The sequence below is a fragment of the Symphalangus syndactylus genome, chromosome 21, assembly GCF_028878055.3.
Source record: "Symphalangus syndactylus isolate Jambi chromosome 21, NHGRI_mSymSyn1-v2.1_pri, whole genome shotgun sequence".
In the NCBI taxonomy this organism is placed as follows: domain Eukaryota; kingdom Metazoa; phylum Chordata; class Mammalia; order Primates; family Hylobatidae; genus Symphalangus; species Symphalangus syndactylus.
In genome coordinates, this window is record NC_072443.2 from 49,685,299 (window position 1) to 49,700,718 (window position 15,420).

The 15,420-nt window shown below is 56.0% G+C and overlaps 1 protein-coding gene across 8 annotated transcripts in view; it reads right to left on the minus strand.

Moving 5' to 3' along the window:
• Nucleotides 1-1,217: 1,217 nt before the first annotated feature.
• The window catches only part of ALDH1L1 (aldehyde dehydrogenase 1 family member L1), a 95,379-nt gene continuing 81,176 nt past the window's right edge, over nucleotides 1,218-15,420 (minus strand). For 7 of the 8 annotated variants that reach the window (XM_063630185.1, XM_055259190.2, XM_055259189.2 and 4 more), the window contains 6 exons: nucleotides 12,060-12,159; nucleotides 10,287-10,385; nucleotides 7,493-7,658; nucleotides 4,698-4,803; nucleotides 3,335-3,534; nucleotides 1,218-1,492 (listed from right to left, as the gene is read on the minus strand). In XM_063630185.1, the coding sequence (XP_063486255.1) occupies nucleotides 1,437-1,492; nucleotides 3,335-3,534; nucleotides 4,698-4,803; nucleotides 7,493-7,658; nucleotides 10,287-10,385; nucleotides 12,060-12,159 (727 nt within the window). In that variant the 3' untranslated portion in view covers nucleotides 1,218-1,436. Of the gene's footprint in view, nucleotides 1,493-3,334; nucleotides 3,535-4,697; nucleotides 4,804-6,102; nucleotides 6,332-7,492; nucleotides 7,659-10,286; nucleotides 10,386-12,059; nucleotides 12,160-15,420 lie in introns of those variants that run through there. The other variant, XR_010118477.1, reaches the window with a different exon arrangement.

The window sequence follows — 15,420 nt, forward strand, 5'->3', positions numbered from 1 at the left end:
CCACCCCCAGCCAAGGCCTATTCTGGGAGACTCGGCACCTGGGAGGGGTGAGTTCCTCTGCAGGCAGAGGGGGCTTCAACGTCCTCCTAATTTGGGAAGTAAGGGGAATACAATTTCACAGTAGCTGTGCAGCCTTGGGCAGTTAAATGTCCCTTTGCCTCCATTTCCTCATTTATAAATGTTGATAAAAATACCTCCGGCATCCCTGGGATCATGAGCAGCAAGAGAAACATTCATGGAGGATTTGGAGCCTTGCCTGGCATCCAGCTGGGGCTCAAGGGACAGAAGTGTAGCCAGTATGGAGCTCGGCACTGCCTGTTACTATCGCTACTGGCAGCCTTCAAAAGGTGGGGTCTGGACAGGCCTTTACGGAAGCACACACTTCCTAGAACAGCAGGAATCATAAAGGAAAGCAGGGCGGGGAATCCCTGAGGAGACAGGGAACTCACAGGCCTCTGAAGGGCAGCATGCTGCACAGGGAGGCCTGAAGATGTTCCCAGACATGCAGAGGCTGGGCCCGGAGCTCTCAGCATGGCTGGGCCTGTGGGGAGGGACAGAGGGGGCTACAGTGGGCCTATGGGAGAGGCAGGTGGGTGGGGAGATGAGATGCTGAGAGCTCCATGTGGGGAAACTGAGGTAACAGCAGGTAGGTCAGGTTGCAGTGTTTGGTGCCTATAGGATGTGGGTGCAGAGAGGAGGGCCGCAAGCTCCCACAGGGAGAGGGCACAGGAAAGAGAGCTATAGGGCAGGTCCCTGGGCCAAGGAGAAGCCATAGAGGTACACAGGAGACACCGTGTCAGACGGAAGACAGGAGCTCTGCCTGGCATTCCCAGCTGGGCCCGGCCCTCCACTGCAGGCTGTAGGGCTGGCTACCGGCTGAGAGCATGGCCGTGTTGACAGAGCAGGCGCGAGGGACCGGCCCCATCTGCTGAGGGAGTCTGAGCTGCCTCCCAGTCCAGGGCTCACCCAGCTCAATCCCCGTCTTCCCACCTGTTTCCCAGGGGTTACCCTTCCAAACCTCCTGCACCCCGACTCTGTCGCAGTTTCTGCTCTTTGGGGCCTGAGATGACCCACACCCATTTCCTCCTGTCTCTCTCCCCAGGTGTCTGGCTCTCCCAGGCCAAGCAACACCATCATACCCAGGTGATTGTGCGACTTCCAGGCCCACCCAGGAACACCCACGGGTGGAGCAGAGAAACGCGGAGATGTGGACGGACTCTCTTCAGAAGCTTTATTCTCCCCAGGAGGGGCACGCCTCACCCAGCCAAGGGCTGCTTCTGACTGGACAGAGGGCGTCTGAGATGCAGACATGGGGTGCAGGCAGGAGGGCTTCCACTAGCACCCCAGGTGGGAGGTGCTGTGTACCCAGGCTCAAGAGGGAGGGGGCCCTAGCCGCGAGGGAGGGGCAGGGACTCTCTTCTCATAAAGACCTTTCTTTAGTATTCGAAGGTCACCGTCTTGACCCGGAGGTACTCATTCAGAGCCGCCTCTCCTGTAAGACACCACAAAGGTCACAGCAGCTCCCACCACAGGCAGGGCACTGCTGGGGGCTGCAAGTGTCTTATTCCTCAGCAGCCGCGTGGGGGCAGCTCTGGCTCACCCCACTTCCAGGTGAGAAGTCGAGGCCCAGCGAGGTCATGAATCTTACCCAGGTTATCCCTGGCAGTGGATAGTGGGCCAGGACTCCCCAGAATACAAAGCCAATCTGAGGCAGCCGTTTAAGAATCTTTCCCGGCTCCCACCGCCTTGTCTGGACAGCGGGAAGCCCCTTCAGGTGGAAGGGGGTGGAGAGACTTGGCGTTACTGCCCGGACTCACTGGCCCATCTCTTCTCCCATGGCTGCCCCCAGCTACAGCTGCATCAAGCTGTGGCTGGGAAAAGGGGATGCCTCGCAGGGCCCTGAGGCCCCAGACCTTGGCAGTGCTATGTGGCTGGTGCGTCTCAGCCCCATGACAAGTGTGAGGCCTGGGGCTGCCTGACAGCTCCCCAGCAGCTCTGGCTGGCCCCAGGAGTGGCACTGCCCTGTCCCTCTGAGGTCCTGGGCCTGCCCAGATGGTCTACTTGGAAGGCTTGGCTTGTGGGCCTGTCCCAGGAGGGTGCTGGTCCTCTCAGCAGGACGTGGGGACTAGGGTTGGGGGAACTCGGGAGGATTCATAAGGGTCCCAGATCACATCCTGGGGACTTGGCAGCCACAGCCTTCCCTGGGTGGCCATGGGCCTCATGGATTCCCCTGGTGGACACCAGGAAGGTGGCCTGGGAGAAGGCAGGAAGAGGAGGCCAACAGGGACAGAGGAAGCAGGAGTGTCCAGCCTACAAGTGCGTGCATGTGAGTCCAGCCCTGTGGGCACGCATGGGCCCCTCTCATGGGCACCCTTGGGGGCTTCTGCAGGGCTTGAAAGATGGGGGCAGGGGGAGGAGAGAAAACTGGAAACAGTGACCACCTTTGACCCCCAGCCTCAGCATGACCTTCCCTGTGGTCTCTGGGCTGGCACAGGAGCCTGGAGAGACAGGTGGGACCTCTGAGACAGCATATGGCTTCCCCGGACCTTGCCAGCCACCCTTGCCAAGCTTGCCCATCAGACCTGTCTAGTCCCCCCTGCTGAGAGAGCAGGACGAGGGCCAAGGCTTGGAGCAGCCCAGGGAGAGAGGGCCGGAGCAGAACTCCATGCCACCCAGTGGGCGGAGCACTGGGGGGACTGTGCTGTGTGCTGGGGGACTCCGCCTGCTGCCGCCTCGGTGACTTCATCTCTACTGGGAGACTTGCAACACCTGTGGTGTTCACCCGGGGGTACATTTGGTCCCATGGCTCCTCGTTACACCAAGGACGCAACCTGAGCCCCTGACCATGGCCCATGGGCCTTCAATCTGGCCCCTACCTGCCTCTCAGGCCTCCTCTCCTCCCTCCTGCTCCCCGTTGGCCCACTTCCACCACTCTGGCCTCTCTGCAGCTCCACGACCAAAGCTGGTTCCCCCAAGGACCTGCTGAACCCTCAGCCAGAAACATGTGCCCCTGGGTCTTCACGGCCAACTCCTCCCTGCCATGCAGGTCTGGGTAGCACAGGTGCCACCACACCAGAGAGGCCCCCACTGCCTCCTGGCCGGAGTGTCTCCTCCAGGCCACTCTTCTTGCCTTCTTCCCAGCACCACCCACCCTTGCAAGCATCTTGTTCACAGACTTGTCACAAGTTCCCTCCCAGTAAGAAGCGAGCCCTGACAGCCATCATGTTCAAGGCTACGTCCCTGCATCTGGGATAGGACCTGGCACTAAGTGGTTCTGAACAGATGTTTGTTGAATGAATAAATGAAAGCAATCCCCCAGGCAGGAGTAGGTTACCTAGATCTTTGCCAAATCCAGACTGTTTGAATCCTCCGAAGGGAGCGGCCACGTCGGTCTTGTTGTACGTGTTGACAAACACGGTGCCTGCCTGGAGCTTGTCACTGACATACAGGGCCTTGTTGATGTCCCTGGTGAAGACACCAGAAGCCAGGCCAAATTCCGTGGCATTGGCCCGAGACAGCACGGCATCCACGTCCCTGGAGAGAAAGTCCAGGAAGAACTCCCTGAGGGAGGTGCAGAGGAGAGCCTGGCCCACTCCACACCCCAGCTGCGTAGACCTTCCGAGGAGAAAATGTGCTGGGCTGCAGCGTCGGGGGCAAGATGGGGTTGGGCTGGGCTGTGAGCGAGGAGGAAGGGCAGAGGCCCATGGGCAGGGAGCCACCACAGGGGCTCCTGGATCATGGGGTGAGCCCTTTATTCCACAGACTGGGAGCAGGGGGCCAGAAGGACCCACATGTGCCTGCGGCAGTTTGGGCATTCACCAGACATCAGTGATTTGGAGACTTACTGCAACCATATTTATTGGCTAGGTGGCAGTGAAGTCTCTTATTCTAATACCATTGACATATGATGATACTTTCTGGGGTTTTTTTGACAGTTGGACAGTAAAATGTGAGGACGAGGCACGATTTTGCAATTTGCTCCAAGGTGCTATGGAGGAAAGGGGCAGGCCTGAGAAGTGCCAGCATGGGCCTCAGTGGCCCCACTGTGAGTGGAGTACAGTTTTTCCCTTCCAGCCCAGGCTGGCCTAGGTGACTTGCTTGATCAATAGGCTGTGGTGGAAGGGATGCTCTGGGATTCTAAAGAGCTAGATTATAAAGAGCCTTTTGGCTTCCACCTGGCCTCTGAAGGGAACCAGGTGCCTCACAACCCCGAGGCTGCCACGCGGAGGAAGCCTCCCGGGAGACCCCCAGCAGCATCAGGATAGCCACTCTGTCACCCCAGCTGAGGCCAGACACTGCGTGGAGCAGAGATGGGTTTGCCTCATTGAACCTAGACCATGAGTAAAATAAATCTCTGATTATTCCAAGCCACTCAATGTGGGGGGTGGTTTAGTGCATGGTAACAGACCTTAAAACAGAGCCCAGCAGGCTGCAAGAAACATGCTGGAGCATGTGACAAGGGACAAGGACAGGGAAGGGAGCTGCCTTTGCTCACAGGGGGACTCAAAGCCCCAGGTCACTGGGCTGTCTTCTCAGGGGTGTGGAGACTCAGCAGGCGGCACAGGCGGGGTGTCCACGGCTTGCACCCTGCCTGAGTTCTCCTCCTGACCGCCCATAGACTACCTTCCAAAGCCCACATGAAGACCCCAGTAACACGTGGGAGAGAGGGCCCTTGAGACATCAGCAGGATTCCCTACCCATCAGCAAACCGAGAGATGATCATGACAGGCCCGAAGGACTCCTCCTTGGCTATGAACATGTGGTCCTCCACATCTGTGAAAACAGTTGGCTCAAAGAAGAACCCTGCAAGAGAGACAGAGGCCCGTTGCACATGGGAGACACAGTGCCCGATGGTCCAGCCTCTCCATCAGCAGGCCCTGGGCCACACCAGCCACCTGCGGATGACCTGACATAAGCACCGGGTCGCGGCACCCATGTGATGGGTGTCACCACGCTGCAGATGGCTCTCCCACCTGGCTTCTTTGATGTGGGTCTCACCATGCTTTTAACGGAGTGCTGTTGAGGGAAATGGGGCCGCCGGTTGGCAGGTGACAGAGCTGAGACCTGATCCCAAGTCCGTCCAGTCCTAGTGCCAGAAGCCATGGCTGAAGCAAAGACTTGAGCTTTTCTGGTGACAGCTAATCTAAAACCTCCTAGATTCTTTGGCAGGTGAAACCTCCCAGGCACCTCTGCCACTGACCCTGGTGGCTACAACCCGTGGAGTAGGAGGAGGTGAGAGGGGAGGAGCTCTGGACACTGGACCTCCTGGGGCTCCCTCCCTCTGCCCTCCCGGGGTCCCTACCAAGGCCCAGCTTCATGCTCTCCAGTCAAGAAGGGACCACCTACTCCCAACCCTGGATGCAGCCCCTACAGGCCCTGGTTGCCAGGGCAGAAGCACTTCTGACAACTGAAATGCTTTCTCTCTGTTTTCTCTAGAGACAGAGCCCTGAGACCTGCTGCACTGAGGTCAATCCTGCCTGACCTCACTGAGATTCAATCCTGCCTGACTTAGGAATAATCAAGAGACCGGGAATTTTCTCACTCTAGTTTTTAGAGAAATAGAAAATTTCAAACCACGTTAAAAAGTTATTTAATAAAATGTTCAATATTTTTCATACATATATAAGTGACGTTTTAACACTGATTACAATTCTGAACATGTGACTCATGTACACGCACAGTGGTTTATGTGGCCTGTGTTTACTCCGCAGTCTTGCACCACTTCTGCCAGGGCATGTGAGCCGTGCTGACCACCCCTCTGTCATCCCCTCCCCATCTACCTTGTACTCTCCCCTGTCCCCTCTAGACCCTAAGAGCTGATATCTTGGTCCTTGGGCCACCAGAAGGCAGCCCCATCTCATGCTCTGCCCCTCACTTGGCTGCAGGAATTCTGCTCCTTCTCATACCCCCTCCAGGGTGGGGTGATGGCTCCCCACTGTTCCTGGCTCCTGGGTGCTGCTCTACCCCTTGCTGGTTCCCTAGCCCTGCTCCTGGCACAGGGCCTCCATCACGCTGTCTGCCACCAATCCTGAACCCGGCCATCCTTGCCCTGCAAGGGCCCTGGTGATGCTGCCCCCACCCCACCTGCCTCATGGAACTCACAGTCCAGCGGGAGTGGAAAGAGGGTAAGTGGACAGTGACAGCAGCAGTGCAATGGTCACGAGAGCTCTGTTGCGGTGTGCAGTGCCCGGTGCCCTGTGACACGGGCATGCCCAGGCTTGGATGTCCGGTGAGCTGAAGAAGCAGGAGCTCTCCAGGTGGGGACACTGGAAAGCCTCCACTAAGCCGAGCAGCAGCAAATGCATGGAGCCCAAGAAAGCACGAGAAGCCTCTGGAGAGAATGAAATGCAGCTGCAGTGCAGGTCAAGGGCAAGTCAAGCATAGATCATGAAGGACTCTGGCTGTGAGGTCGAGTCTGAACTTGCACTGTAGGAGGGTGGGTCACTGCTGCGAGGTCTTAACAGAGGAGAGGTCACCAGACCCTGGCAGCTGTGTGAGTAAAGGATCAGCAGGCTCACAAGGCCACTTGGGAGGCTGCTGTGACGCTGAGCGAGGCAAGATGCAGGGAGCCCGCACAAGGGTCAGGGAGGCAGAGGAGGCCCAGAGTGGGACAATTCTCAGATTTGACAGAATCAGGCCAATAATTTAAATGGGGGTCACAGAAAGAGAAGGGTCAGGGATTCCTTCTTTCCTTCCCTCCTTCATGCCATCAAATTAACTGAGCACCAACTCTGTGCAAGGCCCGGTCTAGGCACAAAGGAGCTAGGGGTGAGGAAGACAGTCATGGCACCCGTCCCCCAGCAGCAGCGTCAACAGTCCATCCCTGTGGCTGCTGCGCTTCTGGCCTGGACTGCTCGATCAGACAGAGGGTCCTGGAGCAGCAGGTGTGTGTGTCTGGGCTCAACTCTGGCTGGGACACTGCAATGACCATTGAGTTTGAAGGGCCTGGGGGACATCTAGGTGGAAGTGTCCAGTGCCACTGGCTGTGCGGTCAGGAGCTCTGGGTCGGGTGGAGCCTGGAGGCCTGTATCTGGTAGGGTCTGAGCTGCTGCAGGGGAGAGATCCTGCAGGCAAACTGTCCCCCATGAGAGGTGTTCCAAGCTAAGGATAGGCAGGGATGCACCTGCATTGAGAGAACAGGTGAAGCAACGGCTGAGAGGTTAACCAGCCAGTGAGGTAGAGGGAAAATCATAAAATCTAGACTCATGAATCTACGGGGGAGAGACTCTCAGGCTGCAGTGACAGTAAGGGCAAGTCAGAGTCCAGTTCAATACTGACTAAACCAGCACTGAATAATGCTCGTCCCATTCCCGGGTCTGGCCGGTGCCCAAATAGCCACAGCCCAGTCCATCCCAGGTCCCAGATGGGGCAGCAGCCTGACTGTGCAGGTACCTGGCCTTTAGCTGTCTCCAGTTCAGCTGAACAGGGAACCAGAGGCCATGGGACCTGCTGCCTCAGTTGACCCAAGCGGGCCTGGCACACTCTGACTCACCTGGCCGAGGGACTTGATTCCCGCCGCAGATGAGTGTGGCCCCTTCCTTCACGCCGCGCTGGCAGTACTCCAACAGCTTCATCAGGTGGGCATGGTGATTCTGCGGCCCGTGGTCGGTGTCCCTGTCCAGCGGGTTGCCCACCTTCATCTTCCGCACCTCTTCTACCTGCAGAAAGTCCTCCAAGTCAGGCGTGGCTTGTGCTGCTGCAGTTTCTGACAATGATCCTCACCTGACTCAGCTCTCACAGCTGACCCCTGAGGAAAGTCCACACTCTGTTCTAGCCTCAGGGCTTTCTGAATTCTGACTCTAAATCCACCTTCCAGGCTGAAATCCCAAATGACTCCTATGCGCAGAGGGACAGAAGTCTCCAAGGAGACAGGAGCCCAGCGACAGATGGGCTGGAAATGGAGGTACACAGGGGTGTGGGTGACTAGTTGAGATGGGGCTCAGTACAACATGTATCTGACTCTGGTCCTGCACCAGCCTCATGGACCAAGAAACTGAAGGAACTGTTTGTCCGTGGGACTCCAGGATGTGGGGTAGGTGGGATACACCAGCCCTGCTGCAATAGTCCTGGTGCCAAAGTGGGAAAGAAATTAAGTGGAGGGGAGGGGCCCAAGGCTCTAGTCTGCTGACCCTCCTCCTCCAAGGCCAGGGCATCTCACATCTTGCAAACTCTGTACCCCCAATCAGCCCTAATCAGACACAGGTGTGACTCCAGCACCCAGAACACCCCTCTGCCCTTCCCACCAGGGCCCACTGTTTGCCTCTGACTGTCCTGTCTCCACCCTGTAGCCAAGCCCGGTTGCTTTTGTTCCTCATTCTCTGCTCCTGTCCTGGCGACCCAAACCACGCCCTGATCAAATGGCTTTGTATCTTGGATACAAAGAACAGCCTACTGAGCCTCCTGAACACTGGCCTCACTTCCTTTATTTGGGATTGTGACTGTCCTGAGAATTATCCCTGGGACTCTGGCCCTTGCAGTCACCCTTCTGTGGAAGTCTCATGACTCCCTTAAGACCCCCAGACAGGACCTTGTGTGCACAGCTCTGTGTCCCTGCAGCCACACTCCCCCCATGACTGCCACTTTATCTCCAGTAGTCCCTGGGTCTGTATCCTGGTCCTGCTATTCCTGTGCCCATCATGGCAGTGGGCCTCGCTTGGCCGGGCAGGCCAGCTCCCCAACTACGGAAGATGAGCTTGTGCCTCCCATCATGTGGTAGAGCCTGTTTCCTTAACCCTTGAATCTGGGCCGGCCTGTGACTTGCTTAGGCAGCACAATGCATGGAAGCAATGTTTTGTGCATTTCCAGAGGCCTCTCAACTTGTGCTGTCACTCTTAGGAGTCCTGCCATTGTCCACGTGAACATGCCCCAGCACACACCGTAGAATGCAGGTCCCCAGGGCAAGGACAGCTGTCCCACGAAGCCGCCCGCTGCCCCGCTGCCCCTGAGACTCACTGCAGATGTTTGGGCAAGCTCTGACAAACCCAGGCGAGCCCTAGCAAACCCCAGCCTAGACTGCCACTGCTGCCCACAGCATCATGAGCTGAGGGCAGGGCTGTCACTTCCAGTCACTCCGTGTTGAGGGTTGTTATATGGCAAAAGCTGTTCTAGCCCATCCTAGAAAGTCTTTCCTTTTCCCACTCCTTCCAGACTCTGAGCCGCCACCCTGGGTCCAGCACCAGCTCTCCTCCAGGGGACCCTCCCTCACCCTCCACTCATAGGCCCTCTTTTTCCCTGGCTTCCCAGGCACCATCTGCGTGAAACCACGTGTGGAGGTTGCTGGTTGTTTCTCCCACATCCCTGCCGCTATCCGCTGGGATTAGATGCTGCTCTCCACAACCTGGGGGCGGGGGGGCTCTTTGCGGAAGCTAAGCCAACCTCAGCTTGCTCCCCCCCGGTATCATGGCCTGGATGAAGGATGGCTGCGGCCTGGCTCGTGTCAACCCCACAGTGTTTTCTAACAGAGGTGGTGAGGAAGGAGTCATGTCCCACTCTGGCTCCATGTGGTGAGAAGGTAATGCTGGTGCCGTCAGCCCCATATTCCCACCATATCCGAGCTGCTTGGAGAGGATGAAGCCAACCCGCTGAGGAACTGAGAAGCCAGGCATTACAAACCTCCCAAGGGGACTCAGGACGGTCCATCTGTCCCGAGGCCAGCATCAAGTCTGCTCTTCCAGGTGTGGCTGAGTGGATACATCTGGTGGGAGACACTATCCTGTGCCCACCAGATCCCCGAGGCCATGCAAGGTGGCTGTGAAGCCTGACGGGAGCTACTCTCCCCTACTGGCGGCCCATAGACAAGCCTACCTGCCACAGGGGCCCACAGCCTGGCCACTTGGCTCCAGGGGTATGCCTGTGTAGGGGAATTCGTGCTCCAGGGCCCCTGTCCATGGTCAGGCCCAGGCTGACCTGAGACCAGGCCCTTGCTCCATTCTGTCCGGTCCTCTCCTGGTCCCTTCTCCTTCCAGGCTTCACCCAAGAGTCCACTCTGAGTAAATCACATGCACTGAATTCTTGCCCCAGGCTCCACTTCTAGGGGGCCAACCCAAGACGGGACCTTTTTGGTGATGTCAGTTGAGCTACAGGTCTGCTATCTCTTGGCGAAATAATAAAATCCAGTGAAGACTCAGCATAGCTCCCACTGTGGGTTCCCTGACCCCCGGGGGGAGTGTCCTCCAGGAGGAACCCAGCCTCACTTGACCCTGCCCTGTCTCCCCTCCTCCAACCCCCTCCAGCCAGGCTGCTGTCCCGGTGAACCAGCCGTCTGCAGACCCTGGGGCAGGACTTACCACCCTCCGCACGAACTCATCGTGAATGGAGTCCTCCACAAAGAGCCGGCCTGCTGCAATGCAGTTCTCTCCTTTGTTGAAGAAAACAGAGCTCATCCCCTTCAGAGAATGGACAAGAACACCAGGTCACTGCTCCTCCTGGGACACCAGCCCCCTGCTCTGCCAGGGCCCAGCCGCCTCTTCTAATTGGGAAAGGAGGCACCCGTGTGTCCTGATCTCCTCCTGTGGGCCCCACTCAATCCTCAGTCACCTCAAGAGGAGAGGTGAGAGGTAATGTGTGGGAAGTGAAGGAGCTGAGGCCCATGCAGTGACAGAGAGACACCACGCCCCAACCCCCACCACTGGAGGACAATGCCGCCATCCACACTGCAGAGCATGGGGTCCAAGTGGGAGTGAGCCTCGGCCTGCCTGAGACCCTCCTGCACCCTGGGTGGCTTGCTGGGGTCGCCCAGGAGGTGCCGACTCCTGTTTCAGAGTCTACACTCTCAGCAGCTGACAGGAGAGATGCCAGCCGTATGTGTAAGCACGGAGCGGGCGGTGGGTGACAGCAGAGGGTGGGACACAGGCAGGCAACCCGACATGGGTGGGTGAGGGGTGGGGCAGCCCTGGCCCAGGGAACTCCCGGCAGGAGTCCAGAACAAAGGCCCTCAAAGGCCCCAGGCAGCCTGCTTTTTCAAACTCGCCTGCTGTGGGAGACCCAGGGGAGGACGGAGAGCCATGGTCAAGTCTGGCTCTCCTGGAACCTGGGACTGCACAGCCAATGACAGGGCCCCGACCTCCAGCTCAGCACAGGGCCCCGCTAGATCCCAGGGCTGATGGGTCCACCCGGGCCTGTGAATAAGGCCCTTGCCTCCCTCAGTTTCTCCACCAAATGAGGTTGGACTCCCTTTCACACCCATGCTAGGGTGTTAGGCCACCCTCCACGGCACAGTGGAACTTAGATAGGGCCGGGGGCATATTTGGAGACCTGGCTGAACACGGTCTTACTGGTTTGCTCCCACAGGAGTGAGGACAGGACCAAGGCAACAACAATACTAATGGGGAGAACAAGGACCGACACGTGTCTCAAGTGGCACTTGCCACTAATCTAAGCCCTTCAGACATATTCATTCTGCAGCCACCCAGGAGGTGGGTATCACCATGGTCCCTATCCACAGGTGGGAGCACAGATGCCACAGAGGTTAGGTAACTTGCTCAAGGCTGCCCGCTAAGTCAGCGGTGGAGCCAGGCATGTGCACCCACGGCCACCGGCAGAGGGTCACTGTCAGCAGGGCTGGGCCCAAGTGCTCAGAGTTCTGCTTTGCTCTTTTATTTTAAAAACACACATTTTATTGTGTATATTTGAGGTTTACAAGCATGAAGTTATGGACTACATATAGATGGTACAATGGTTACCATAGTGAAGCAGATCAACACATCTGATTTGCCCTCTCATCAGACAGAAAAGGCTGCCATGCTTATTTCAGAACAGATGGAGCTGTGGCATGTGTTTCCTGATTTCATATTTATATGTAATACACACACACACATATGTTATAGGCAGTTGATCTCAGCTATCCTGGCAGCTATGAAACTTCTTGGGAAGTATGTTTGGAGGGCACAAGTCATTCTTCCCTAAGCCTGCTGTCTGCCATGCTATGCTTGTGGTGACACTATGGACTCCACCAGGGCTACACGTGTGAGTGTGGCTGTGGAATCAGAGACAGAGCCTCCTGGTCCCCACAGTCCCTGTTCCCGCTCACTGTTCCTGCCCCTTCCAGGCCCGGCCCTCACCATCTGCACAGCCTTGTTGAGGTCACAGTCAGCAAAGATGATGAGGGGTGACTTCCCGCCCAGTTCCAGGGACACCTTCTTCACGTTACTTATGGCACAGCTGCAAGGAACAGAGGGCTGGTGGGGCCGGTCCCTCCAGGGCAGGTAGGGGCATTGGGCCCCCAGGTGGCAGGGACCTGGGTAGGCCCAAAGCATGCTTTGCTGCAAGAAGGAAGACCCGGCCAGTTCCTCCCCACTCCCCCTGGCCCCTTGCGGCTTCACACGGCCACCTGCCTTTCCTTCCCAGCCTGTACACACTGGGCCTGTGCCCCGCTGCCCCCTGGGCTGCCCTTCCTGCTGTCCAGTCCACACCTCATTTCCTGCAGGCCTGTGTTCCCTTCTCTGGGGTGCCTCTCTGATCACCCTGTATAAAACCACAGCCTGCCCGTGCACCCCATCTGCTGTCCTTTGCTCTATTGCATGTTGACCTCTGACCCCATCTGCAGAGCATGAGCCTGGCCAGGGCAGGCACGCATCTGTCTGGGTCCTATTACAGCCCCGGTGCCAAGCACAGTGCCTGCACGCAGCTGGTGCTGCACAAATTAAGGAATACAAAACAGCACCATCCGCTGGCACAGCTGCAGGGGCCCAGAGGCTGCGGCACCTGCCTGTATTAGCAGCAGAGCAAACAGAGAGAGGGTGGGAGTCATGAACACATCAAATGAGTGGGCAAGAAATGCACTGCAGGGATGCTGTCCTCAGCTGGACACTCAGTCAACAGCTGGCAGGTAGGAGGCTCCACTGGGGAGGAGAGGCCTCCTCTGCAGAAGCAACCCAGGGAGATGGCACCCATCTCAGCTGCAGGTCTGGGTGACATGGCTGCCTGGGAAGAAGAAAGCAGCAGAACCAGGGATGCTGGGGCAGGAAGCTGCTCAGAGCTCTGCTTTGCTCTTCTTTTCTTTTTTTTTGAAATAAAATTTACTGTGTATATTTGAGGTTCATAGCATGATTTTTTTTTTTTTTAGTTTTTTTGTTTGTTTTGTTTTGTTTTGTTTTATTTTTAGATGGAGTCTCACTCTTGTTGCCCCGGCTGGGGTGCAATGGCATGATCTTGGCTCACTGCAACCTCTGCCTCCTGGGTTCAAGCCATTCTTCTACCTCAGCCTCCCGAGTAGCTGGGATTACAGGCACGTGCCACCACGCCCAGCTAATTTTTGTATTTTTAGTAGAGACAGGGTTTCACCATGTTGGTCAGGCTGGTCTTGAACTCCTGACCTCAGGTGATCTGCCCACCTCGGCCTCCCAAAATGCTGGGATTACAGGCATGAGCCACAGCACCCAGACTTTTTTTTTTTTTTCCTTTGAGATAGAGTCACACACTGTTGCCCAGGCTGGAGTGCGGTGGTGTGATCTCAGCCTACTGTCACCTCCGCCTTCCGGGTTCAAGCGATTCTCCTGCCTCAGCCTCTAGAGTAGCTGGAAATATAGGCATATGCCACCACACCTGGCTATTTTTTTTTTTTTTGTATTTTTTGTAGAGATGGGGTTTCATCATGTTGGCCAGGGTGGTCTCAAACTCCTGGCCTCAAGTGATCCGCTGGCCTCAGCCTCCCCAAAGTGCTGGGATTCCAGGTGTGAGCCACCATGCCCAGCCTAGTATTTATTTTTTTAAATAAAATGTTCAAATTGAGGTACTTTTGTTTTTTGTTCTGTTCTATCTATCTATCTATCTATCTATCTATCTATCTATCTATCTATCTATCTATCTATTTACTTATTTGAGCCAGACTTTCTTTGTTGCCCAGGCTGGAGTGCAATGCGTGATCTCGGCTCACTATAGCTTCCGTGTCCCAGGCTCCTTCCACCTCAGCCTCCCGAGTAGCTGGGACTACAGGCACGTGCCACCACACGCCCGGCTATAGCATGATGTCATGAACTACATATCGATGGTAAAATTGTTACCATGGTGAGGCAGATCAACATATCTTGCCCCCCAAACCCTCTGTCCAGCTCTGGAGTGCTCAGAGCTGACATTTCCTGAGCCCTCACCCTGGACTTGACTCACATGTGCTCAGACATGACTACAACCTACACACCTCAGAGGAAGAGGCCAGTTAGCTTTTGAATTAGGACAGGCAAACCTGCTGTGACTACTTGCAGTTACCCCATTCCCCTACCCACGTCACTCAAAGTGCAGGTGCCAAAACCCACCCCCAGAAGTTCGGTGTCAGGGCTGGGGCAGGCTGCAGTCTCAGTCAGGGCTCCACCTGTGGTCTGGCCCTGGCTGGCTCTCCCAGCTTGTCGGTGATGGAGACCAGAACCCCTGCACTGTCAAACTGCTGTAATGGAACTGGTGGGGGACCCAAGGCATGGGTGTGGCCCAGGTCATATTGTGGTTTAGTGACAGAGTCTGGGAGATGACACCAGTCAGTTTGAGGCCAAAGTCCAAGGATGAAGACATGAGTTGACCTAGATCATTTCTGTCCACAGAAATAGAATGAACGCTTCAAACACTAGCCACATAGATGATGGGACTTTTTTGATGGTAGCCACATTAAAGGAGTTCGAGACTAGGCTGGGCAACATAGCAAAACCCCATCTCTACAAAAAATTTGAAAACTTATCCAGGTATGGTGGCACGTGTCTGTAGTCCCAGCTACTCGGGAGGCTAAGGTGGGAGGATCGCATGAGCCAGGGAGGCAGAGGCTGCAGCCATGATCACAACACTGCACTCCAGCCTGGGTGACACTGTGAGACTCCATTGAAAAAAAAAAAAAAACCTGAAAAGAAACAGGTGAAATTAATCCTAATAGTATATTTTATTATATTTTATTTAACCCAACTCATCAAGAATATTATCATTTCAACTTGAAATCAATATAAAAACTTAATGAAGGCAGAGCACAGTGGCTCACGTCTGTCATCCCAGCACAGAGATGGGAGGCTGAGTCAGGTGGATTGCTTGAGCCCGGGAGTTTGAGACCAGTCTGGGCAACACAGTGAGACCTCATCTCTATGAAAAACACAAAAAATTAGCTGGGCTTGGTGGTGCATGCCTGTAGTCCCAGCTACTTGGGAGGCTGAGGTGGGAGCATCACTTGAGCCCAGGAAGTCAAGGCTACAGTGAGCTATGATGGTGCCACTGCACTCCACCATGCATGACAGATCAAGACCCTGTCTCAAAACAACAACAACAGCAAAACAAAAAAAACCCCAAACATCGTATTAATGAGCTATTTCACTTTTTTGTGGGTGCTCAGTTCTTGAAATCCATGCGTGTTTTATACTCTCAGCACCTCTCAATCCAGCCCCTTGCTGGTCTGACAGGGCTCCGCAGGTCTCCGCCCAGGCCTCCCCAGGGCTTTGCCAGAAAGGCAGATGC